The 21,954-nt window shown below is 46.3% G+C and overlaps 1 protein-coding gene across 1 annotated transcript; it reads left to right on the top strand.

Annotated features, from left to right (window-relative positions):
• Positions 1–4,263: 4,263 nt before the first annotated feature.
• On the top strand, positions 4,264–18,906 carry tmem196 (transmembrane protein 196; the record flags this gene model as incomplete). Its single annotated transcript, XM_080734407.1, has 5 exons — positions 4,264–4,428; positions 9,914–9,970; positions 16,093–16,228; positions 17,017–17,135; positions 18,835–18,906. The coding sequence occupies 5 exons, from the start codon at positions 4,264–4,266 to the stop codon at positions 18,904–18,906; spliced, it is 549 nt and encodes a 182-aa protein (XP_080590533.1).
• Between the last annotated feature and the right edge of the window lie 3,048 nt (positions 18,907–21,954).

Genomic DNA, 21,954 nt, shown 5'->3' with positions numbered 1-21,954 from the left:
GGGGTTGCTCGCGGTCCTCTCTGGGCCTGCGGGCTGGGGGTTTCTGAGTAGGGAGACGCCGGCCCGACCTGGAACGTTGGTCTGAGGAACTGAGGGGGTCTCCGGGGGGACGGGGGGGAAGTGGGAGCCGGGGGAGAGGCTCTTCCCAACCTGCGTCCTCTCGGCGTGTGGCGGACTGTCTCAGCAGGATCGGTAGCGCGCCCTCCAGGATACCTCTGGGAGAGCTGGGGAGCTGGAGAAGCTCCTCTCTCCCTTCGAAAGGCCTGTCGTTGGAGAGCGGAGCGATCCAGCTGCGCGCCTCCCTTTGTTGTATGAAGTCCATGGCGCGGCCAGCCCAGGCTACAGCATGGAGGTTAACCGTAGAGAGGTGCTCTAGGGTGGTAGCCAGTTCGGTGGCGTCCTCGCTGTGGAGGAGGTCCGTCACCTGGCTGAGTTGGGTCTTTGCATAGGCCGTGAGGAGGCCAACTGCGTTAAGGTCTCTGACCGAATGACCTATGGCTCTGTAGGCGTCCCTGGCTCCTTTGGACGCGGAAGAGTCCCGCCTGTCCTCCAGCTTCGGGGTCTGTCCCAAGGTGAAAGGACTCCTAGGTGCCCACGGGTTCAGTTCGAAGAACCTGTCCTGGAGGGCGCAGGCGGTAGGAACACTGACTTTAGGGCAGGTGGGGATGCCTATCTCCGGTCCCCCCACGAACTCGGTGGGGAAGTCGAGTTTGGTGGGATCCCAGTGCCGTTCCCAGGTAACGTGCAAGGCTTCTTGCAGTCCAGGCAGTTGGGGGAGCGTGGTCATCCCGTGTTCTCCCAAAGCCACTGGAAGGCCCAGTATGTGGTTTGCCCTCTCCAGCACGGACCAGGCCGTCATCGTCGCTGGATGGGGGTTAGGCCGGTAGGGGGTCCCCTCTGCGGCGAAAGCGGGGCCTCGGGGAGCCCGGGAGGGAACCTGTGCGGTGAAGACGAACACCTCAGGCCGGGGTCCCGCCACTTGTGGAGGGGGGGAGGGGGCCTGCGTCACCGTGGAGACGGGGGGGGCAGGCAGCAGGTCGGTCGGGGCCTGGGAAGAAGAACCCGAGGCGGCCGGAACCACCGGACCTGGCAGAGAGAAGCCCTCATCGTCGGTATCGTCCTCCTCCTCTGGCCAGCGTCTGACTCGTAGCTGCGCGGCCACGAAGGAGACCTCGATGTCCCCGCTGGAGACCTCTTGGGAAACGGTGGGGACCTCCCAAGGGTCTGGAGGGAAGGCCTGGGGCGCCTGGCTCTCTGAAGAGGAGCGGAAGTCGGCGATCAGGTCGATGAGGCTAGCCGCTACAGCGGCGTGCCTCCGCCTGACGGAGGTCGGGGAGAAACGGCCCTCTGGGGAACCTGGGGCGGAGGAGAGGCCCTGTTCCCTGCAGAGGGTGCACCTCCGTTGTGGAGCTCCCGGGTCCATGAGGGAAGGACATCCGTCCACGGAGCAGGAGCGAAAGGCCGAGGGCGAGGGGACGTCCGAGGCCATCGCTGGGCTGCAAAAAGCAGGCCGGAAGCTAAGCTAACCACGAGGTAGAGGAGCCGTGGATAGCTAGTAGGCTAGCGCCGCTAGGCTAACAAGCGAGTAGCGCGACGCTCAAGCTAACTGGCTAAAGTTAGCTAGCGGAGAAATTCGACAAAGGCAGGAGAAAAAGTCTCGAAACCGGTAGGCTCGACCTTACTCGCCAAATCGGTGCAGACGAAACGAACTCCTGAGTGTAGTAGTGTAAAAGTTGAAACTTGACTGTAATAAATCTTAAATGCTGAAGACTTCGTTGGAGCGAGTGAGTGAAACAAGCAATCCAGTTGAAGCAGAAGCGAAAAAGAGGGGGAACATCCGGCGGATGGGGAATTTATAGGGGTCCGCCTCCAGGCGGGTACGTCATTTGACGGACATACCCTTCGGCCAATGGGAATTGTCCTACGGGAGTTTATGTGAGTGATTCTGTTATTCTTGGTTGCCGCTAGCGACACCCATAGGAGTGGAGTGCTGACTGGAGATTCGTAAACAAACAAAGAATTATGATATTTGACTGTTATACACAAATTGGTACACACTACTATATTAATATTATATTAATAATATTAACCAAATAGGATCCAACACACACACACACACACACACACACACACACACACACACACACACACACACACACACACACACACATATACATATACAGTATGTAACGGAGGTGATCCGAACCTCCACACCCAGTTTCAAACCCGGGTCTCCTGCATGAAAGTCCAATATCGTAACCATTAACCCAAAGGGATATCCCCATGGAACGAGGGCAGATACTAGACTTTTGAGGCTTCAGGCTGGGGCTGCGACTCTCTCCGCCACATATATACACTGTATATATATAAGCTTATTGTTTTTATCTTCCCAAGGGCATTTGTGGCAAAAGTTCTACAGACTTTGTTTTCTGTTTAATGCAATCACAAGCAGTAGACCAGTAGACTTTAGTTTCAGTTACAATTTTATGCTTAACTTCTCCTGGCCTTTGAAGTGTCTCAACAACTTACATCCCCAATGGCCAATCAACCACAAACAACCCAAATCCTGACCTGTATACTTGATGGCCAGTCATCATGTCAGTAGCAGGCCTAGATCCAGCTGAGCCTACCATGTTGCACTAACTACTAACACATAGATCACTTCTGCAATGTTTCGTTTTCTCTGTCAATTTTGCACATTCCTTTTGAACCTAAAATGTAACACAAATTTAAAGTAAGGGTAAATAATATTTGGTTAAAACAAGAGTGTGTTTCGTTAAATGATTAAAGCATATTCTGATAGTTATCATTGCTATAGAGTGTATGTTCAGTCTCTTCAGCTCTAATAAACAGTTACTGTAACAGTTAATACATGTTACTGTCATCACTTCCAATTTCACTTGTTTAATCTGTATCCTGACTGAGTTCTCTATCCTGACTGGATATTATCCTGAAAATGCATTTTCTGTTTAATAAAGAGCTCTCAATGAGAGCTCTTTATGTGGACCCCTCACCAGGAATGTAATAAAACCCATAAACTATACTGGAGGCGGGCATTTTGCCATCATCCAGCCTGAGGATCCTGAATCACCCCGTTCATGATACCAGGAGAAGAAGAGTAAGAGAACAGTGAATAATAATATGAGTCACCAGGCTTGTGCTTTTGAAACCCCAAAGGCACCAGCCGCACCCTTGAATATTTATGAATAGATATTAAATTGTGCTAACTGCTCGTGATCGGCTGCTCTCATTTGGATAAATTAGCATAACAATTACATCATCACGACGGCTACTAGTTGGTGTTCAGTGAAACAGGTCGGCATGTGGCACAGTGCGCGAGAGAGAGAGAGAGAGAGAGAGAGAGAGAGAGAGAGAGAGAGAGAGAGAGAGAGAGAGAGCAGGAGAAAGAGAGGCAGGGAGGGAGAGACAGAGTGAGAGAGAGAGGTAGGGAGCGAGAGAGAGAGAGAGAGAGAGAGAGAGAGAGAGAGAGAGAGAGAGAGAGAGAGAGAGAGAGAGAGGGGTCGCCAATCTTTCCGGTGATTGGCTCTATGGATCACTGTGCACGTGTCCGGTGCAGTATTGTTATGCAGTGCACAGTGGAGTAGAGAGAGAGTTCTTCAGGCGGGTCGGGTGCTTTGACTTGGAGAGGTGCGCTGGTGTGCGCGCGGGTATTTAAGTACCTTGGATGGCGACAGCACTGTGCTAAGTGCCCTGGACAGCGACAGAACAGTGTTAAGGAAATTGGAGGGCGACAGTAGCCTACCTTGTTTAATTACCCTGGACAACGACAATACAGTGTTAAGTACCTTGGAGAGCGACCGTACTTTGTTTAAGTGGCCTGGACAACGACAGCACAGCATTAAGTAACCTTGGACAGCGACAGAACAGTGTTAAGTACCTTGGACAGCGACCTCATAGTGTTAAGCCCCTTGGACAGCGACAGTGCCGTGTTTGAGTAACTTGAAGAGCACCTCACCATGCGCAAGTCTCACACAGGAGCGCTTTCTTAGCACACACAAGTTACCAGCAGTCATCTTCATGCGTTCTCCTTCCAGTTGAAACTTTCCATCTGTTTCAGTCTTTTTTTTTTTTTTTTTTTTTTTTTTTCACTCACTTTCCACTCTGACTCTGCACTCAGACCTTCCGCCGGCCGTTCTCCTCAGCAGGGTGTATGGATTAGAGGCGCCAAGAAGCGGGCTCCTCTCCGAGCCAGTCTCCTCCTCGATCCCCTCCCCCTCCGACTGGAGCTATGCCCGGGGCAGGATGTGCTCCAGCCGCAAGATCCTGTGGAGCCTGCTCCTGCTGTCGGTGGTGGAGGTGGGACTGGGCGTGGCGAGCATCGTCCTGGGGGCCGTGGGCATCATCTCGGTGCGCGGTGAGCACAAGCCCCAGCAGGGCGACGCGTCGCCGGTGTGGAGCGGACTCTGTGTGCGTTGTGGTTGACCCTGGGTGAAGTATTTAAGCATGCAGTGCCGCATGTGTGTTTGTCAAAGTTGAAGAAGTCAAAACAAAACTGCAACTATAGAAAGATGCGATTCTGGGAAATTGCAAGTGTGGTTGCCTATGTATAGTCTGGAAGATGTCGCTTGACCAATCCTCAAGCTTGCACCACTCCTCCATTGAGCTCAATGGACTTTGGGGGTTTTGGGGTTTAGGCTACTCTATAAAGTCTTATACTAAAAAAATAATAAAGTTGGGAGAGAACAATAGTGCGTTGCCCTATAACCACACTAACTAGAAATAGTTTGGATAATATGTGTATTGAGAAATGAAAGTGTCCCAATCATAGATTATCACAAGGACAGTGGACAAGCTGATATCATCAGTCGATCAATGGTTCTCAAATATTTCAATTTCAAGGACCCCCATAACTCGAGTGTACAAATGGAACCAAATGGACCTGTGAGGATCCATTTGGTTCCATTTGTACACTCTCAGAGTTACACTGAATTGAGTATAGACTACTAAAGGAACCCAAATCCCAATGCAAACAAGCCATAGTCAGTGCTTTCTTGGGTTTAAATTATGGATGCTCCATGTTTATATAACAATTTAGCCGATAGCTGGCTGATACCGATATTAGTTTATTTCATTTTTGGTGTTATCATTTCCCCTTTTGGGCCAGGGAAACAAATAAATCAACGTATAAGAAATAACTGTACTCTCTTGGTAGGCTGCATTTAACCCACATACCAACATAGCCAGCACAAATATGTTCATCAACAACTAAATATCGGCTACTGCCATCGGTTAATGTCAGCTGAATTTGCAGATACCGATATTGACCGATAACGGCAAACATCGCACAGGAACCATGAAGGTCCCTGGACCCCAGTTTGAGACCCAGTGGTCTAGATTTTGCCAGTTGGCTGAGCAGAAAGTTAATTAATCAGCTTATTGCTTGCCGGACACTGTCTGTAGAATTCATTCATGTTTGATTTGCATGCCCTACTCCTGCCCTCGAAGCTGTCTCCTCGCATTCATACAAGTACAATTCCACATTATTATATTATTGCACCCTATAGCAATTAAAATATACATTACATAATGATGTGTGATGGGATTTGATGGGATGGGGCAGGGGTAGCCCCATCACGTCACATATTGGAATCCCTTCAGGGCAAGGATTCCAATAATGGGCTTAAAGCCTTTGAGTTTGTTTGAGTTCCTCCTTGTCCATGCCCCAAGAGCAACATGCCTGTGATATTCAATTGAGATATTAACTTTATTGACTTGCGTTTATAACTAGCGTTTTGCGTAAATGCACATGCATGGTCCTAAATCCATGCAGGGGGATTGTAATTACAGTAAAATCAGTCGACACTTCAAAGTATCATGCTTTTTTCTGCACATTAATTTTAATGTGCAGATAATCTGCCTTCATTTTATATACTTTAACACACTTATTTATTATATACATATATTTATACGCTGAAACTGTTTGTATGGGTGTGTACGGATGGAAGTACTCAGATATTCTGCTTCATTCTGCTTCACCACAGAAAACAGCCAAAAGCTAAAGGTATGACTGAGGAATGAAAATATACTTGAAGCACAAGAATTTACATTTCCATTACGTCATTGCAATTATTGATGCATTCATTTGTTGTAGCTGATAAGGGTTATCTCAACCATCAATAGGATATTATCTTCATCTATAATTATACATTAAAATGTATTTGTTGCTTAGCATACTTTATATTGTTAAACTCAGCCTGCATGTAAATTACTCCAAAAATAGAGCATGCAATGATAAACATACTCAGGTAAAAGTACCGTTAGTAGTACTTGAGTAAATCTATTCAGCTACTTTCCACACTGCGGTCTGCTGATACGGACATGTGTCTGCACACGAACAATCACTGGATTGATGTGTGTGTGTGTGTGTGTGTGTGTGTGTGTGTGTGTGTGTGTGTGTGTGTGTGCGTGTGTGTGTGTGTGTGTGTGTGTGCGTGCGTGCGTGCGTGCGTGCGTGCGTGTGAGAGAGAGAGAGAGTGTGTGTGTGTGTGTGCGTGCGTGCGTGCGTGCGTGTGCAATGCGTGTGCGTGCATGCATATAAAGTTGCTGAAGAGCAGTTATGCAATGCGTGGAAGCCATGCACGCTTGGAGCAGCATTCTGCTGACTCAGCCGGCCCTATATTCCACCCCAGACCAGACCTGTCACCTCACCAAAACCAGACGCTCCTTCACAGACCCTGCTGTTAGGGACGGGCTCTTCCAGATCAAATTAGGTTGAATTTCAATCCGACTGGACATTGTAAGACTATGAGCCACTTCTCTCTCTCCACTTAGATATTGTTGTTGTGGGGGTGGAAACCTTGTATGTCCAAAACTGTTTGTTTTGTAGGTATCATTTTTAAAATGATTTAAACTAGTGAAAATAGCCGATCTACAAGCACACAATAGCCAAGCACACAACACCTCGCATCACGAGGCGTTGTGTGCTTGTAGATCTGCTATTTTCAATAGTGTGACAGATTTGAAACTTGGAGATACGAGGTTTCTCCCCGACAGTGACGATATAATAGGCTAATAACTGCTGCCGGGGGAGAATACATAGCCTTTCAATAGATCTTATTGTGTTCTGCTATAAACTCATCTGTCTCCAAAAAAGATGCCAAGGGATTGAGGAAATGCTCCTATGCAGCCCTACTCCCTTTAAGGGATAGTTCGCCCCAAAATGACTTTTCTTCTATGGATTACCCATGGAGACTTGGATTCCTGGATATTTTGTATTTTTGTCGCATTCCTAAGCCAATAGTTTGAGGAGACTCTTGTCTGTGTCTCCATAGGGAACAAAGGAGGCACTTTGTGTCTCCATGGGGAACCACTGCTGGCCATCAAATTATCTGCTTAGGAATGCGACAAAAACTAAAAAATATCCATGAATGAATGAAGTCTCCATTGGGTGAGCAATCGATAGAACATTTTTCATTTTGGGGGTGAACTACTCCTCCATGTTGTGCGGGAAAAGCTTTCGCAGAAAATAACAGATGGACTATCTCATGAGTGAGCTTGTCGATCGGCTGTTTTCAGCGGAAGCTTTACCCACAATAACAGAAAAGACACTAGCATGGAGCCCTGAGGGACTCGACTCAAGCTCAACCAATTATGCGGTTGAAGTGGTTATGCTGACACACTGCTCGCTGCAGACAGTGCCGTATAAAACAGGATTAATTATTCATTGATGTTATTTCTTTAGTCGTAGAAGATCGTATTGGGCATCCCCTCTGGTCAGGGTAGACGAGAGGTGTTAAATCCTCTTTTAAGTATACTCGAACCCTAGAGTCCCTATTCTGGGCATGTCCATAATAGGCGAACGTTTGACAAAAACAGGTGAACATTATGCAAGAATAGCAGTTTACAAGCCCGTAAAACTTCAGTAAAGAGGGAAAAAAGGAAGGGGCCGAGTACAGACCCCTATTGGGAACCACAGTCAAAGAATAGCGGGTTTAAGTGGTTAAAAGTGTGGCCATTTACATACTCTCTTATTATCTGTCACTGTAGGAAATACCAGAAAACAGCATGTGGAAGATGCAACATGCTGTGAGCTTATATATCTGGCTATTTTTGGTATACGCAACATACGACAAAGTATACATCATGTCGCAGTTAGTATGAAAACGACCAGCTCATGTCCCTGAGTGTGTCAGTCAGTCACACCTCATGTCACGCTCATGTTCTGTCAGCCACAGGGAGGCGCCACAGAGCTACTGTATGTGAGTGAGTGTGAAAGCAGCAACACAAGAAGGAAGTTATCCCCCACATTTTCCCTCAGATGTATTGTGCCAACTGCGACGACGACAAGTTTGTGTCGCTAATCACCATTAGGGCATTTTACTTGTAGACCATTATGTATAATATTTTGTCATGGTCATTATATCAAATAAAACACACACACACACACACACACACACACACACACACAAACACACACACACACGCACACACATGCGCGCGACACACACTCACACACACACACACACACCAACAACAACAACTCACAGTGAAATACTACAGCATGCGGTTCATTTAGGGCTGGGCAATTAACCTACATTTAGAACCAATAACTGACTTAAAGCGTAACTTTTTTAATGAATGAAATATAATTTGGACAATCAGTATGGTCCAGTATGTTACTACAATATAACTGACAATAATAATTATACCAAAAAAAAGCAAAAAAAGCTTTTGTTTTTATTACTACTAAATCGATTAGTCTGATTAACCACTTATTTTCTATACCTGTACATTAATTGTAAACAATTTCGTATTGTCTCGGTGTGCGGGCCATAATAACACAACACACGCTGGAGAACGCTGCTGCATTCCAGCATGGTTCTGATGCTGTTGTGACATTCAGGACAATATTTATGGCTCCCAATGCAGCCTGGGAGGCTGACACACTCTCTATTTATGGGGCTGTTAAGTATGACATCATTTTGTAGGCAGAGGAGAATTTCTGCCCCCAGTTTCCGTGAATCTTTTTACTATTTTTACTATTTACACATTTTTCTTCTCTTTGTTATTGAAAGGAAAGTGTTAGAATGATACTTTAGTCGTTGTTTTTTGAAATAGCGAGGGACAGAAAATGCTCTGGGGGCAGATTCTCCTCTGCCTACAAAATGATGTCACGGCTTAAAAGCCCCATAGGGTGAGAGAGAAAATAGCTGCTGAATGGCCGAGTTTTAAAGAAAGAATGCGTTCTAACGATCTTCCTGCAAGAATGTGATGGGTGTGTATGAGGAAGGGGGGGCGGGGCTGGTACTTGTGTGTGTCTATGTGTGTATTGGGGGAGGATTTGTGTGTTTTATGGGATTGTGAATGTGCAGTTGTGTGTTTCTTTGCGTGCATGTGTGCATGCGTGTTTGCTTTGTTTTGATGCTAGTTTAATTGATCGTAAAGGATAGGCAAAGAATAAGCATTGTGCTTCAGCCTATTCCTTTTTTTTCGGTCGTTGAATTTGGATTGGTAGGATAAGTATATTTATTATGATGATTTTCTTGATGTAAGTCCACACACGTTTGTTTTGGTTTGTTGTAAACAAAGACATTCATTCATTCATTCATTCATTCATTCATTCATTCATTCAGTCAGTCATGTATTACCTGGTATAGTTTCAATGTATATAGTATTATTTGGACAGTACCGGTATATTGTTTACTTTAGATACAGTAGATGATTCTAAGGTTCCTGGCTTACCTGCAATCCTATAGTTTACTGGCGCACTACACACTCTCTCTCTGCATTTGATATACTGTATATATACAGTATGTGATTACTGATTACCTTGCTTATCATAAGTTGCTCTAGACAAGGAGAACATCTATTCTAAATGCCTTATGTTATGTTGTGTCAGCATGGAAATGTGTCCTAAAAACTGATATTGAAGCATATATATCCTCTCTTTCAGTTCCTGCTGTGTGGGATGTGTGGAGTGGTGTGTGCCAGGAAGAGGACTGGCCTTATTGTAAGTACTGGACTGCACACACACACACACTGTCTCTGTCTGGGGAAACGTCTGGGTTAGATAAGGATCCAGCATCTCCGCAGAGCAGACAAACACTTTACAGTATGAATCCCCACAAGGGAAAACCCAGGGTGTTTACAGCAGAACTAGGAGAATAAGAAGAGTAGAGAATTAAAAGTGCACAGTCAACAATAAACATAGTAGTAGTATACAGCAGGCTAAGTAAGCAATACATGTACCTAACCCTAATATTGAACCGTACAATAATGCGGATACAATAAAAATACAGTAGACACTCGTACTCACTCACGAGCAAACCCACACACCACACGCAAACAGTTTGTTTTTTATGTGCTTGTTAAGCAGTTCAATCCATGTTCTTTCTACCTCTGTCCGAAAGCTATACAGAGTCAAATCCTTGGTGTGTTAATTCAACTATGACAGTGGGATCAGTAGCATTTTTGGGTTTCTGATCCGGTCGGGAGCGGAAACAACCTACGACGCCATCAGACAGACTACACTTTGGCTGGAACTATACCGGAAACAGTCGTAACCCAAAATAATTCCCAGAGTTCAAGGGCATCATTTTAGGACCTAGCCAATAGAACCCTTGATGCGTCATAGTTTTGCTTAGTTTGGAGTAGTTTGTTTGGTATATCCATCTTTTAGTCCAACTCGTGAGCTTGTCTATTTTCCCAATAGAACCGTGATATACAAAATGTAGTTCCTCAACTCTTAGTGCTTGTCAGGGACAGGTTGTGCCCAGTTAAAATATGGTGTATTCTGCTTCCTATCGGCATATCTCTCTCCTCGTGTGATTAACGACTTGGGCGTGTTAGGGGTGAGGTTGGTTAACCTCCTAAATCATGATGCTCTAGTCCAGTCTCCACTCACATGAGGGAGGAGTTCCCAGGGGTCTCCCAATGGCACGGCCTCAAGCCTGAGTTCGATCATTATTATTACTGTGGGGAACATTAGCCCAAAATAGCTGATCCACAAAGAGATTTAGTGTATGTAGACAGGGGAACAAGCGGTACAGTAAAGCAGTGGTTCTCAACCTTTTCAGGCCACGACCACCAAAATAATCATATTTTAACTGGGGACCCCCCCACCTTGACGAGCACTAAGCGTTGAGCAATTATATTTTGTATAACACGGTTCTATTGTGAAAATAGCAGATCTATTTTTACAATTTCTGCCTCTAATATTTGACAATTTGGCCCATGTTTAATCTGACATTTTAGAGCTATCAAAAGGTCCTTAAATTGTCACTTTAGAAATGTGCAGATACCCTCTATACACTTAAACCTTATTTTGGTTGGTTTACTGTTGAGTGAGAAAACAATGTTGAACATTAAGTTAATCATCTGGGGACCCCCCAAAAATAATTTGGGGACCCCCTGGGGGTCCCGACCCACAGGTTGAGAACCACTGCAGTAAAGTACAGTCGCAACTCAGGTACATTTTACTTAGTCTCTGTGCGAGGAATCGGCGTGTGCTTGTGCAGCTGCGTGTTTATATGTGTGGTCTGCCCTCCGAGCAGCAGCTACTGTACACGCGCGACAACGTTTTGAAAGATGTCAACGGGAAACCTGAGGAGACAGCCAGTCACCTCTCCTCTCCTCTTTCTGCCATGTCTCCATTTCTCCTCTCCGTCTCTCTGTCTCTCCCCGTCCGCCCTCTGCCTCGTGTCTGTCTCAGCGACTGCTGTGTGTTGAAACACCTCTCTCTCCCCCGGTCATCACCTGCCCCTCTCTGACAGGCACGTGCACACATACACATCAAAGGGGGCTTGAGCCCCTGCCCTTTTATCCTTCTGTCTAAAGTGCCCTATATCCAGACCATGAATGCAGTTTTTACTCTGGTGAAAGAAATGCAAAATGCCTCGTTTCCATGCCATACCTGAAGGCAGCATTCAATTACCTTGTCCTGGCCTCTCCTGACCTTGAATGCAGCATTGAAAGAATTGCCCTCTCTGGGTAGAAATCAAGCATCGAAAATAGCCCACCTCCAAGCTCACAACGTGTCTCAGCGCGACACATTGTGAGCTTGGAGGTCTGCTATTTTCAATATTTTCACCAAAAGGCCCTTTTAGAAATTTCATCCCTTGCCTCTGTAACATTCTCTGCACGTCCCTGCTCCCTGATCTGTCTCTGTCTCTGTCTCTGTCTCTGTCTCTGATCTGTCTGTCTCTGTCTCTGTGTGTCTCTGTCTCTGTGTCTCCCTTGGGGAGGGTGCTAATGATGGATCAATGTCAGCAGCACGCTGTGCTGTAACGGAGACATCCCCCCCTCCTCCTACTCCTCCTCCTCCATCCTCACCCTCTCGCTCACCCTTTCTCCCTCGCTCATCATTCTTTATTACCCTCTGCTCTCCACACTTGGCCGTTCTCTCATTTCCTCATCCTCTCTCGGTTTCTACCCTTTTATTTCCGCACTCTCTCTCCCTCTCTGTCTGTCTCTTTCCAGTCTCTCTCGTCTCAGTGTGGGGTGCTGATTGCATTGGGATGCTTTGGCGCGGGTCTCCTGCGAGCTGTTTTCCACACTTCGCCCCGGGTAATGGCTGAAACCTGAGCCGGCCTTTTTCCATGTGGTTAGCGGCTCTGCGGGCACGCGGGAGAGATAACCTAGCGCACACACACACACACACACACACGCGCGCGCGCACACACGCACACACACACGCACACACACGCACACAAGCACATATACACGCACGTACACAAACAAGTGCTCGCGCGTCTGCACTCCAATTATCGGCAAGTGTACGAAACAGCGTAGTCAGATTGCAAATGACTTTTAGAATCGGATTACCCTGCGGAGATTGCTGGGGATGCCCATGGCTTATGTAACAAATGACATCCTTAACCACTTCAAGCCCATAGGGTTGAGGTGGAGCCCCTCAGGGCTCCATGCTAGTGTCTTTTCAGTTTCTTGTTAAATTTGCGCGTCACGCTCATACATCATCAATTATGCATCTTAAACAATATCTCTTATGGAGCATTTTTTATTCATAAAATGTAATGTTGTCCAAACGGTGTGGTAGAGCATAAGTTAAAGGTGTATTCAGTGATAATGAAAGTGGCCGGGGGTCATCTTGTCCCTTACTGGCCTTACAACGTGGAAATCTATAAAAAATCTATAAAATGTTTTTATAGATTTTATAATGTTCTCGTTTTGATCATTAGACCCAATCGGTAGGCCTACGTCTTCAGCTTCAGGATATGTATGATACTGATTTACTACAAGACTGTGGCATTTTATGAGTTCAGTAGTTTACAATCTAGGCATTTAGCAGACGTTCTTAATTCAGAGCGACTGTGGTTCTCAAAACTTTTATTTTGACCATCATAACGAAATATTAGGCCTGTCACGATTCACGAAAAAATCGATTTAAATCGATTTAATTGGGGGACGGTTAAAATCGATCTTTTAAAAAACGAATCGCGATTCGACCAACGTCTAGCGTCAACGACCAACGTCTAACCCCCCCGGCTCCACCGACCGCGTCGAGCGTCGCGTCAACGGCAACGCTGGAGACGCTCCGGTTTTAATCAATGAAGGGCGACCCACTGCTGTCACAACGTCGGAGCTCAAGCAGAAAGGCTCACTCACTAGCTGCCAGCTCCGCGATTTTGATTGACAAAGAGAGCAGTTGAGTGCTGAGTCTACTTTGCTGCTACAGAGCATAGCACTAATCAGTGCTAAGGGAAGGGCTAACAACAACTAAGGGAAGGGCTAACAACAACAATGCTACGTACAGATGCATGTCTCTGCCCATAGGCGTATTCGTAGGTCCCCAGGTACGGGGGTCCGATTTGGACCGGCCCAGCCCACAACGGCCCACTTCGGTCTCATTCGCGGCCGACACAGTCGGCCGCCGAAAAATCGGATCGGGTCGGGTTGGATCGGCCGAAAATTCGGTTTGGTTTGGGTTTCTGTGTGCATTTCCAGGTCGGTTCTGGTGTGTAATAATGAGTTAGCACACAGCGCAGCATGTACATACGTGCACACTACACATAGACAGTCACACACACACACACACACACACACACACACACACACACACACACACACACACACACACACACACACACACACACACACACACTACCAGGACAGTGTTAAACTTAATATCACCAACAGTGTGTGTTGGTCAGCCTCACACACCACAGACACATGACACATGTTCAAAACCAGACGGAAATAACTGACCACTGCATAACTCACATCAAGTTCAAATTCACACGCAAAGACCATGCAGCCAAAACTAAAGCACTATCATTGTAACACAACGCACACACCAACACAGTGCTGGCACTGTGCGTAAAGACGCACAGTGGAGAGCTGCTTAGACATGCCCAAGTGGTGCCCAACAAATTGACCAAAGGCACAATGCAATTAGAATAGAATAATAAACTACTTGTTTATATATCCTACCTTATTGAATGAGCATCCGTCGCAGTGCTCGGTGCACAAAACGTGATAAGCGGCCATCGTATGGAATGATATAATCCGAAACGGGTGGCAGCAGTGCGCTATTCTCCGCGACGATGCAGTCCTTATTCAACAAACACACAAGAGTCTCTTTTTCCATTGCCATAAAGCTCCGTGTTCATCATCATCATCATCACCTCACCTATTCCTTCTTGGGCCGCGGCCGTTCCAACGTTGTTTCGGGCGGCCGAGCTTCTAGTAATAGAATAGTAATAGACTAATAGTAATAGTAGTCTGATAGCTCCACTTCCCCGACAATAGGTGATTTGGCTGTGGGTAGACCATCCGATGTAGACAGCACTACTGGCCGGTAGCGACACCTCCTCGTCCTCGCTGACAAAATAATTATTTTCAGTACAGTTGGCTGCTGCTGGGCTGCATCTGCCTCCAGATATTTTCGTTTTTTATCTCTTACTTTCTCCGCAATTTGCACGCACGGTTGAGCCATAGAGTTATAATATTAAGGGTTGAGCACTGGACACTGGTCCTCTATCCCGCCACCATTTTTTGAACGGGTTACGTTGACACGGAGCAAACCACTTGAGCAGGGGGAATGGAGTCTCTACCTAACCTCCCTCTACCAGTCACAATCACTCCACCACCCCCCCTTAATAACAATGTATAATGGACCGGGCCGGCCCAGTTGTCTCTATTAGGGCCGATGGGCGGTGAGACTGGTCACTGGTGACTGCGTGTCGGCCAGACCGGTTGTGCGCACATATCGTCCGCGTGGTCCTAGTGCCGGCCCTATTTGAGGCTTTTTTCCTCTCCTTTTTGGATTTCAGCGTCGCGGCAGCCCAACTGGTGGTCCGCGGCCCACGGGGGACAAAACGTACGTGTCCCCGGCCGTTCCTACGCCGCTGTCTCTGCCACTGGTTACAATGTGGAAACAACGTTTCTAGTGAAAACAAGAATTGACACAGTATTTTTACATTAAGGTCAAGATTCAAATTATCCCCTGAGCAGGCAGAATCTATTAGCTCAAGGTTAAAGAGTGTTGTGTAAACTAATCCTGCCCACACACACACACACACACACACACACACACACACACACACACACACACACACACACACACACACACACACACACACACACACACCCCCTCTCTGGAGTAAGCAAAGTCTCTGCTTCTGCAATATCCCTGGATGAGACAAAGTACTTGGAATGCGGTCAAATGTATGAGTGGGATTTGTTTTGGCCATCAGTCTAGATTGCAGGACTCATCAGAAGTGCTGCGGAGGAGAGGAGGCGTGCTTTTATCTCAACTACTTGTGCGAGAATTGAAGTACTCACGTACGTTTTGAAGTGTGTTGACAAGCTGTAGCCTAGATCATAACAGTCTGCAGTATAACTTAAACTGAGCTCTGTCTGTCTGTCTGTGATGTCTGTGATTGCCCAAACCCACTCTTCTCTTGTGTTCTCTCTGTCTCTCTGTCACTCTTTCTCCTTTTTCTTGCTTTCTCTTTCGATTGTCTCTCGTGTTCTTTCCCTACCTCTCTCTCTCAATCTCCCCTTTCCCTCTCACCTTCACTCCTTTACCCTCTTCATTCCTCCTATATCTCTTCCTCTTCCTCCTCTTCCTCCTCTCTCTCTCTCTCTCTCTCTCTCTCTCTCTCATCTCAGATGATCCTGTTTTCGGCCTGCTGTATCTGCGGTCTGATCGGCGGCATCCTCAACTTCCAGTTCGTCCGTGCGCTGAGTAAACGTCCAGACTCCATGCACTCCATCCACCTGGCGGCCATGACCCTGGCATGTCTTGGTACGAACCAACATTACTGTACTAGAACCCTAGCGACATACTCCGCCAAACCTACAGAAAACCCTCTTTAGAAACTCTATATACTCTGTGTTGGTCAAACAATTAGTCTGACAGAAGTTATTGGCGCTGAAATGGGAAGAAAATATTGCACAGCTGCATTTCTCATCTGTCAATATCGTAACGTATCCCTAGTTGCACCTAGTCAATTTTGTAACCCGATCCGAGCTTATCGTATTCTTAGTGTATTCTATTCACTCCAACTCCACTATGGGTGCGACCAGACGATCCTTGTTATTGGAGTAATTGTGTTGAACACTACTGAAGCAATATATTGAAATGAACTCCCGTTGCAGTTAGAACTGCAGACTCACTATCCATCTTCCGCCTTAATCTGAAGACTCACCTCTTCAGATTCCACCTTAGCCCGTAGCACTTGTCCTAGCCTTGGCAGGCTTATGTAAAGGCTATAATCTAGATAGCATATTAGACAGATGCCAGGTCCATTTGTTGCTGGCATCCTTTAAATTGAGAGCCTTGGGTCTCTTAAGGGCATCTGCGAAATGCCAAAATTGTAAATTTACCTTGTGTTTACCTTGCTTACTGTAAATCGTTCTGGATTAAGAGCATCGGCTAAATGCCTAACTGTAAATTGAATGTGACAAAGAAATGCCTCTCCTCTCCTCTCCTCTCCTCTCCTCTCCTCTCCTCTCCTCTCCTCTCCTCTCCTCTCCTCTCCTCTCCTCTCCTCTCCTCTCCTCTCCTCTCCTCTCCTCCCCTGCCCTCCCCAGGCATCTCGTCCTGCACCCTGTCCACCTGGCTGACATGCCGTCTGGCCAGCTCGGAGCAGCAGCGGATGTTCCTAGAGAGAGAACACTCGCTGCACCACTCCCACGAGATGGCCGAGAAGGTACAACACCAACATGAACATGACACGACGTGACACGTTTCTAGCCTGCGGCGGCGCCGGGCTGAGAGTTGACTCACCGAGAGACAGTTACCGGTATCTGCTGACTCTGCATGGCTAATGGTTGCTGGTTAGCGTGACAAGGAATAGGAATAGAAAAACTATGATGCATACTTGCGTACTGTATGTCTGTACTGTTAACTTTTCAGGGTATGGATGGAAAATTGATCCATGTTGTTATTATTTAGTCTCACTATAGTCCCTATTTTGGACATAAACCTTTTCTTACCAGGGCACTGAGTTCTCTGGTGCGACAGATATCCTCTTAGACCAATAACATTTAGATGAGTGATGGGTCGTTTTGCCAAAATAGGCCAAATGTTTCTGCTGTCCACTGTGTCCAGCCTTCGAGGCTAGACAGCAGAAGTGTTTGGCCTATTTTGGGCACGCAATAGGCTCTATGCATATACGCCATTTTGTTCTACTTCCGGGTGTCTTTCGACTTCCTTCACAGGTGTTACTGATGATACTAATGAAGGCTCTGTTTGATTTATTGTACAGTGGTTCTTTAATTTCAAGGACCCCCATAACTCTGTACAAATGGAATCAACAAATGGAATCAAATGGACCCTTGCGGTTCCATTTGCTTCCTTTTATACTGTCAGAGTTACACACCTGTATGGGGACATTTGGAACCCACTCAAGGACACTTTGAGACCCACTGGTGTAGCAGAGTGTTTCCAGTGAGCCAACATGCACAATATCAGCACCCTGACTCTGTTTGAGCAGAATGGAACAGACCCTTCTTTAGTATCATCGGTAACACCTGTGAAGGAAGTCGAAAGACACCTGGAAGTAGCCTAGTTCCAGACCCTGAATCGCTAGCCACACCCATTTGTTTTTTTTGTTTGGCGATTCAGGTCTAGAATCGCTCTCATTGAGGAGGCCTGCCTCGGTTGAAGATCCGATCGGCGAATCAGCGTCGTGAATCAGCGTCTTGTGATCGGCGTGGGTGGGGGTTTCCCAGAACTCATGTGTGTTTCCAAGTACACCAGCGCCGCCGCCGTACCGTACCGCACATCGCGTCGCGGTAAAATGCGGTAAATTGCGGTAAAATGCGATCGTATCGATCTCACTATGAAACACCAGTAGCAGGCATGTTATGTTGTGTTTGATTACTAGTTCGTAGTGCTCCTATTCTGACTGTTTCTTTGGTTAGCAAGTAGCACTAGCAAGCAACAGGCTAGCCACTAGCCAGCCAGTCATGTGTTGGTTGGTGAACCAATCGCTGAAGACTGCCTCTTTTTGGCAACGCCCATCCCTGCAATCGCCCTGGGGGGAAGCGAGTTCAGACTGAATAATGAAGTGAAACGAAATGTCAATTCAGGCTGAGTGTCAGGCTAACCCGGAAGTAGAACAAAATGGCGAAAACGGTGAAAACGTTTTTGCTACTTTTGCGCAACACTATCGTGTGTGCATGCGTGTGTGTGTGCGACTGTACATGTGTGCGCGTGTCTTTGTGTGTGCCAACTTTTTAAGGATGCTATTATACAGCTTTACAAATGTAAACTGGGCTGTGTTCATGTTTGGAAGCCTCGCTAATGTCCATAATCTGTATCCTGATTTGAAACACTTTTCTTTGTGTTCAAGAGTTTCTTGTTAAATGTGAACGCAAATAAAGATGTTCAATGTGTCCAAACAGGAGGTCCTGGACAACTCCAGCAACGGCATCCCGCAGATCTCCTACAACGGTCACTCGCCCACGTCACCCTGACCCACACGTCACCCTGGCAACGCATCAACAGCGTTCCTGCCGTCGTCATCGAGGACCCATTGGACTGGAACAGACTGTGACATTATTATTAGGAAGACTAAAATAGACGGTTCATCGTGAACACACACAGAGGAAACCATCATCAACGACCAAAGACAGAGTGTTCTGTACACTTACGTCCTAATGCAGGTCATGCTGAACTTAACGCGAAACCAACCAACCCCAGCTTTTCTGCCCCAAAGAAAACATTATCTGTTACTGCACTGTGTCTCAACATGAGGTCCGGGGACCACCAGGGGCGTCCAAATGGACCCTTATAACGTTGCTGTCGGGCATTCTCCATTATTGTTACGTGCTTGTGTTTTTTTTGAACGGTGCTAACCGCTCCTAAGTTTGACTTTGTGTGTAAGTCTCCATGTATGCATAGTCTCGTATGCAGTATAGACTAACGTCTCACAAGACTAACGTCATAGAAGGTATGCAGAGACCGATGTTACCACAGCTGATGTCACGGACAGAACGGCCCATACAAGGAGATACCGTATGCAGTGTGTTGTGTTTTTTCGCCCTACTTGATCATACAACATGCAGTGTCGTACAAAAGCATCAAAAGTAGCAGATCCACAAGCTTGTAGATCTGCTACTTTTGCATTTGAATCCTGAAAAGTCTGGTGTTTGGTGTACATATGAGGTTTCCACGCAAAGAGACGATAAGGTAGCTGCGTATACTTAAAGAGGTGGTGCCATAGTTTTGTACTTTTTCTGTTTTGTATGTGTCTATGGAGTTAACATTACTCTAATAGACCACCGGGTGGGGTTATGGTTTGCACATTTGCCTTCCCTGTGTATTTTTGGTTTCTTCCTGAAAGCTGAAAGCCACTGAGTCAAAAGGCCCGATCAAAAAACACAGATTTAATCATCATAAAATCATATCCCCTCCCCCTTTGAGGGAGGGTTCACCACCCACCTGACAACCAGGCATACTTAATGAACTGGTGGGTGTAGCCATATAAAAACACAATTTTAACACTTTCTGTACACTTTTTTTTTTGGAAAAAATCTTCCTCCCAGTATAATCATAATACCTGATCATCACATCTTAGAGGGGGAAGAAATCATGGCACCCCATCTTTAAGCTGAACAGCATCATGCAGACGTTCTGCTGTTCTGCTGCCCTTCTCAGAAGTTCTGACAAGCCAAAAAGTAGTCTGGCTATACTGTGATTGGTCAGACACTCATTCCAGCCTCGAGGTGGCTGTGATACATTTAGTTTTGTTTCGGCGTTCGGCCCAAGGCTTCATCCTCCTGCCTGCGGTGAAAAAGCAGGACTATTGTTTTGAAGAGACGTTGGCTGAGTACGAGTTCCTACATTTTCAAAGCATGTTTATTGTTAATGATCAATCAATTGATTTGTGTTCCAGCTTCAGTTGAACTAATGTAGTATACTTTTATGTTACCAATTATCTAGCCTGAAATCCCAAATCCTAGTTCAGCTGTTTTTTTGTGTTTGTTTTGTTGTTGTCGTTCTTTTTTTTTTTTTACTTACTCCGTCTGGCTATCCTCCTGTTTGAGACGAATTTCCAAACTTAACCAATTACTCGCTATAGGCAAGTCAGACTCGAATTTTACATTGGAAGGCTCTGTCCTGCCCCGCCCACAGACTTTACATTGAAACCCACTGGCACAGATATAAAAAGCTAGATGCCTCATTCGCCTCTGCAGTTCATTGGAGCGACGTGCAATTATTGTAAAAACGAAGGGACTGCTGCCAGTCAAGTGACTACTGGCCAATCACAGCTTGTCTTCTCCGGGACGTATCAATTCAATTCAACAGAGCCAGTTCCGATGTTGCGTGGCTCAGCTGTTCTTACAGGCTGCGTACGTAAAGACAAACCCCCACCTGCCTCTGATTGGCCTAGCAACTTCCGTATGTGTGACGCACGTGGAAGCGATGCACACGGATTCCCTTGGTCCCCCGATGTATATGCCCCAGAGCCAAAGGAGGCGTCTACCTTTCTATGTCTATGCCCACTACTTGTCCCGCCCCGCACCACAGACCAATCAGAAGGCACGGCTCCTAGGGACCCATCCCACCCTGCTCCCGCCCATTGGAAATGGCATGATTTCCAGACTGAGAAAGAGAAGTGAGAAAAACAAAATAAGCCGATCAAAAACAAAAACAAAACACGTTTAAGAGAAATGCATTATTATTATGTTACTATTAATATAATCTATTTGATCAAAACATTGCATTTTGCCCATTATTTGGGGGCCCAGTTGCAATATCCTCACAGCTCACAGGTTGAGAATCACTGATTTATTTAGATTACTGGTTCTGGAGTTTAGGAATTCACAATTTGTTGGCAGTATGAACGTATATCAATATACCGGTACACATTTGCCCGTACCAAGGTTTATTTTTCCTTGGACAGGGCAGACAAAAGAGTTTTGTGTTCTGTTGGGCTCTCTGTACTCTTGCATAGCCACACGTCTATTCCACAATCTCTGAATGCTATAGTATCTGGAACTACACCTCCAGAAAGCCGAGAAAGCAAGCTGTCATCTGTTAATGGTGGGAGGCAAACATCTGGCTCGCGAGACTAGACTCTCTGTGAAGAATGCAGTCGCCTTTACTGGTCCGTAAACTCTCTGAGAGTGTACAAATCGAACCAAATGGACGCTTGCGGGTCTGTGAGAATGTCTTAATCGAACCCTTACAGGTCCATAACTCTTTGTACACTCTCAGGGTAAGATTTACATTTTGGGCGGTGCCAACCACTCCTACATCTGGCTTTGTCTGTATACGTACAGTATGTCCCGTGTTTGTATGTACAGTACGTATGTCCCTCCCCATCCCACATTGGCTAAGCTTCGCGGGGCGCTAAATGAAATTAACTCATGAATAGCTACCACTCACTTCACACTAGGTGTGATTTTTGAAGTGTAGATTGCGGTTCCAGAGCAAAACAAACAATATCAAATGGGGGTCCGTGGTCTAATGCATATCAAACCGGGGGTCCTTAAAAAGGAAAAAGGTTGAGAAAATCA

Source organism: Nannobrachium achirus (assembly GCF_963921795.1).
Source record: "Nannobrachium achirus genome assembly, chromosome: 10".
Taxonomy (NCBI): Eukaryota; Metazoa; Chordata; class Actinopteri; order Myctophiformes; family Myctophidae; genus Nannobrachium; species Nannobrachium achirus.
This window is presented reverse-complemented; position numbering and strand designations above follow the sequence as displayed.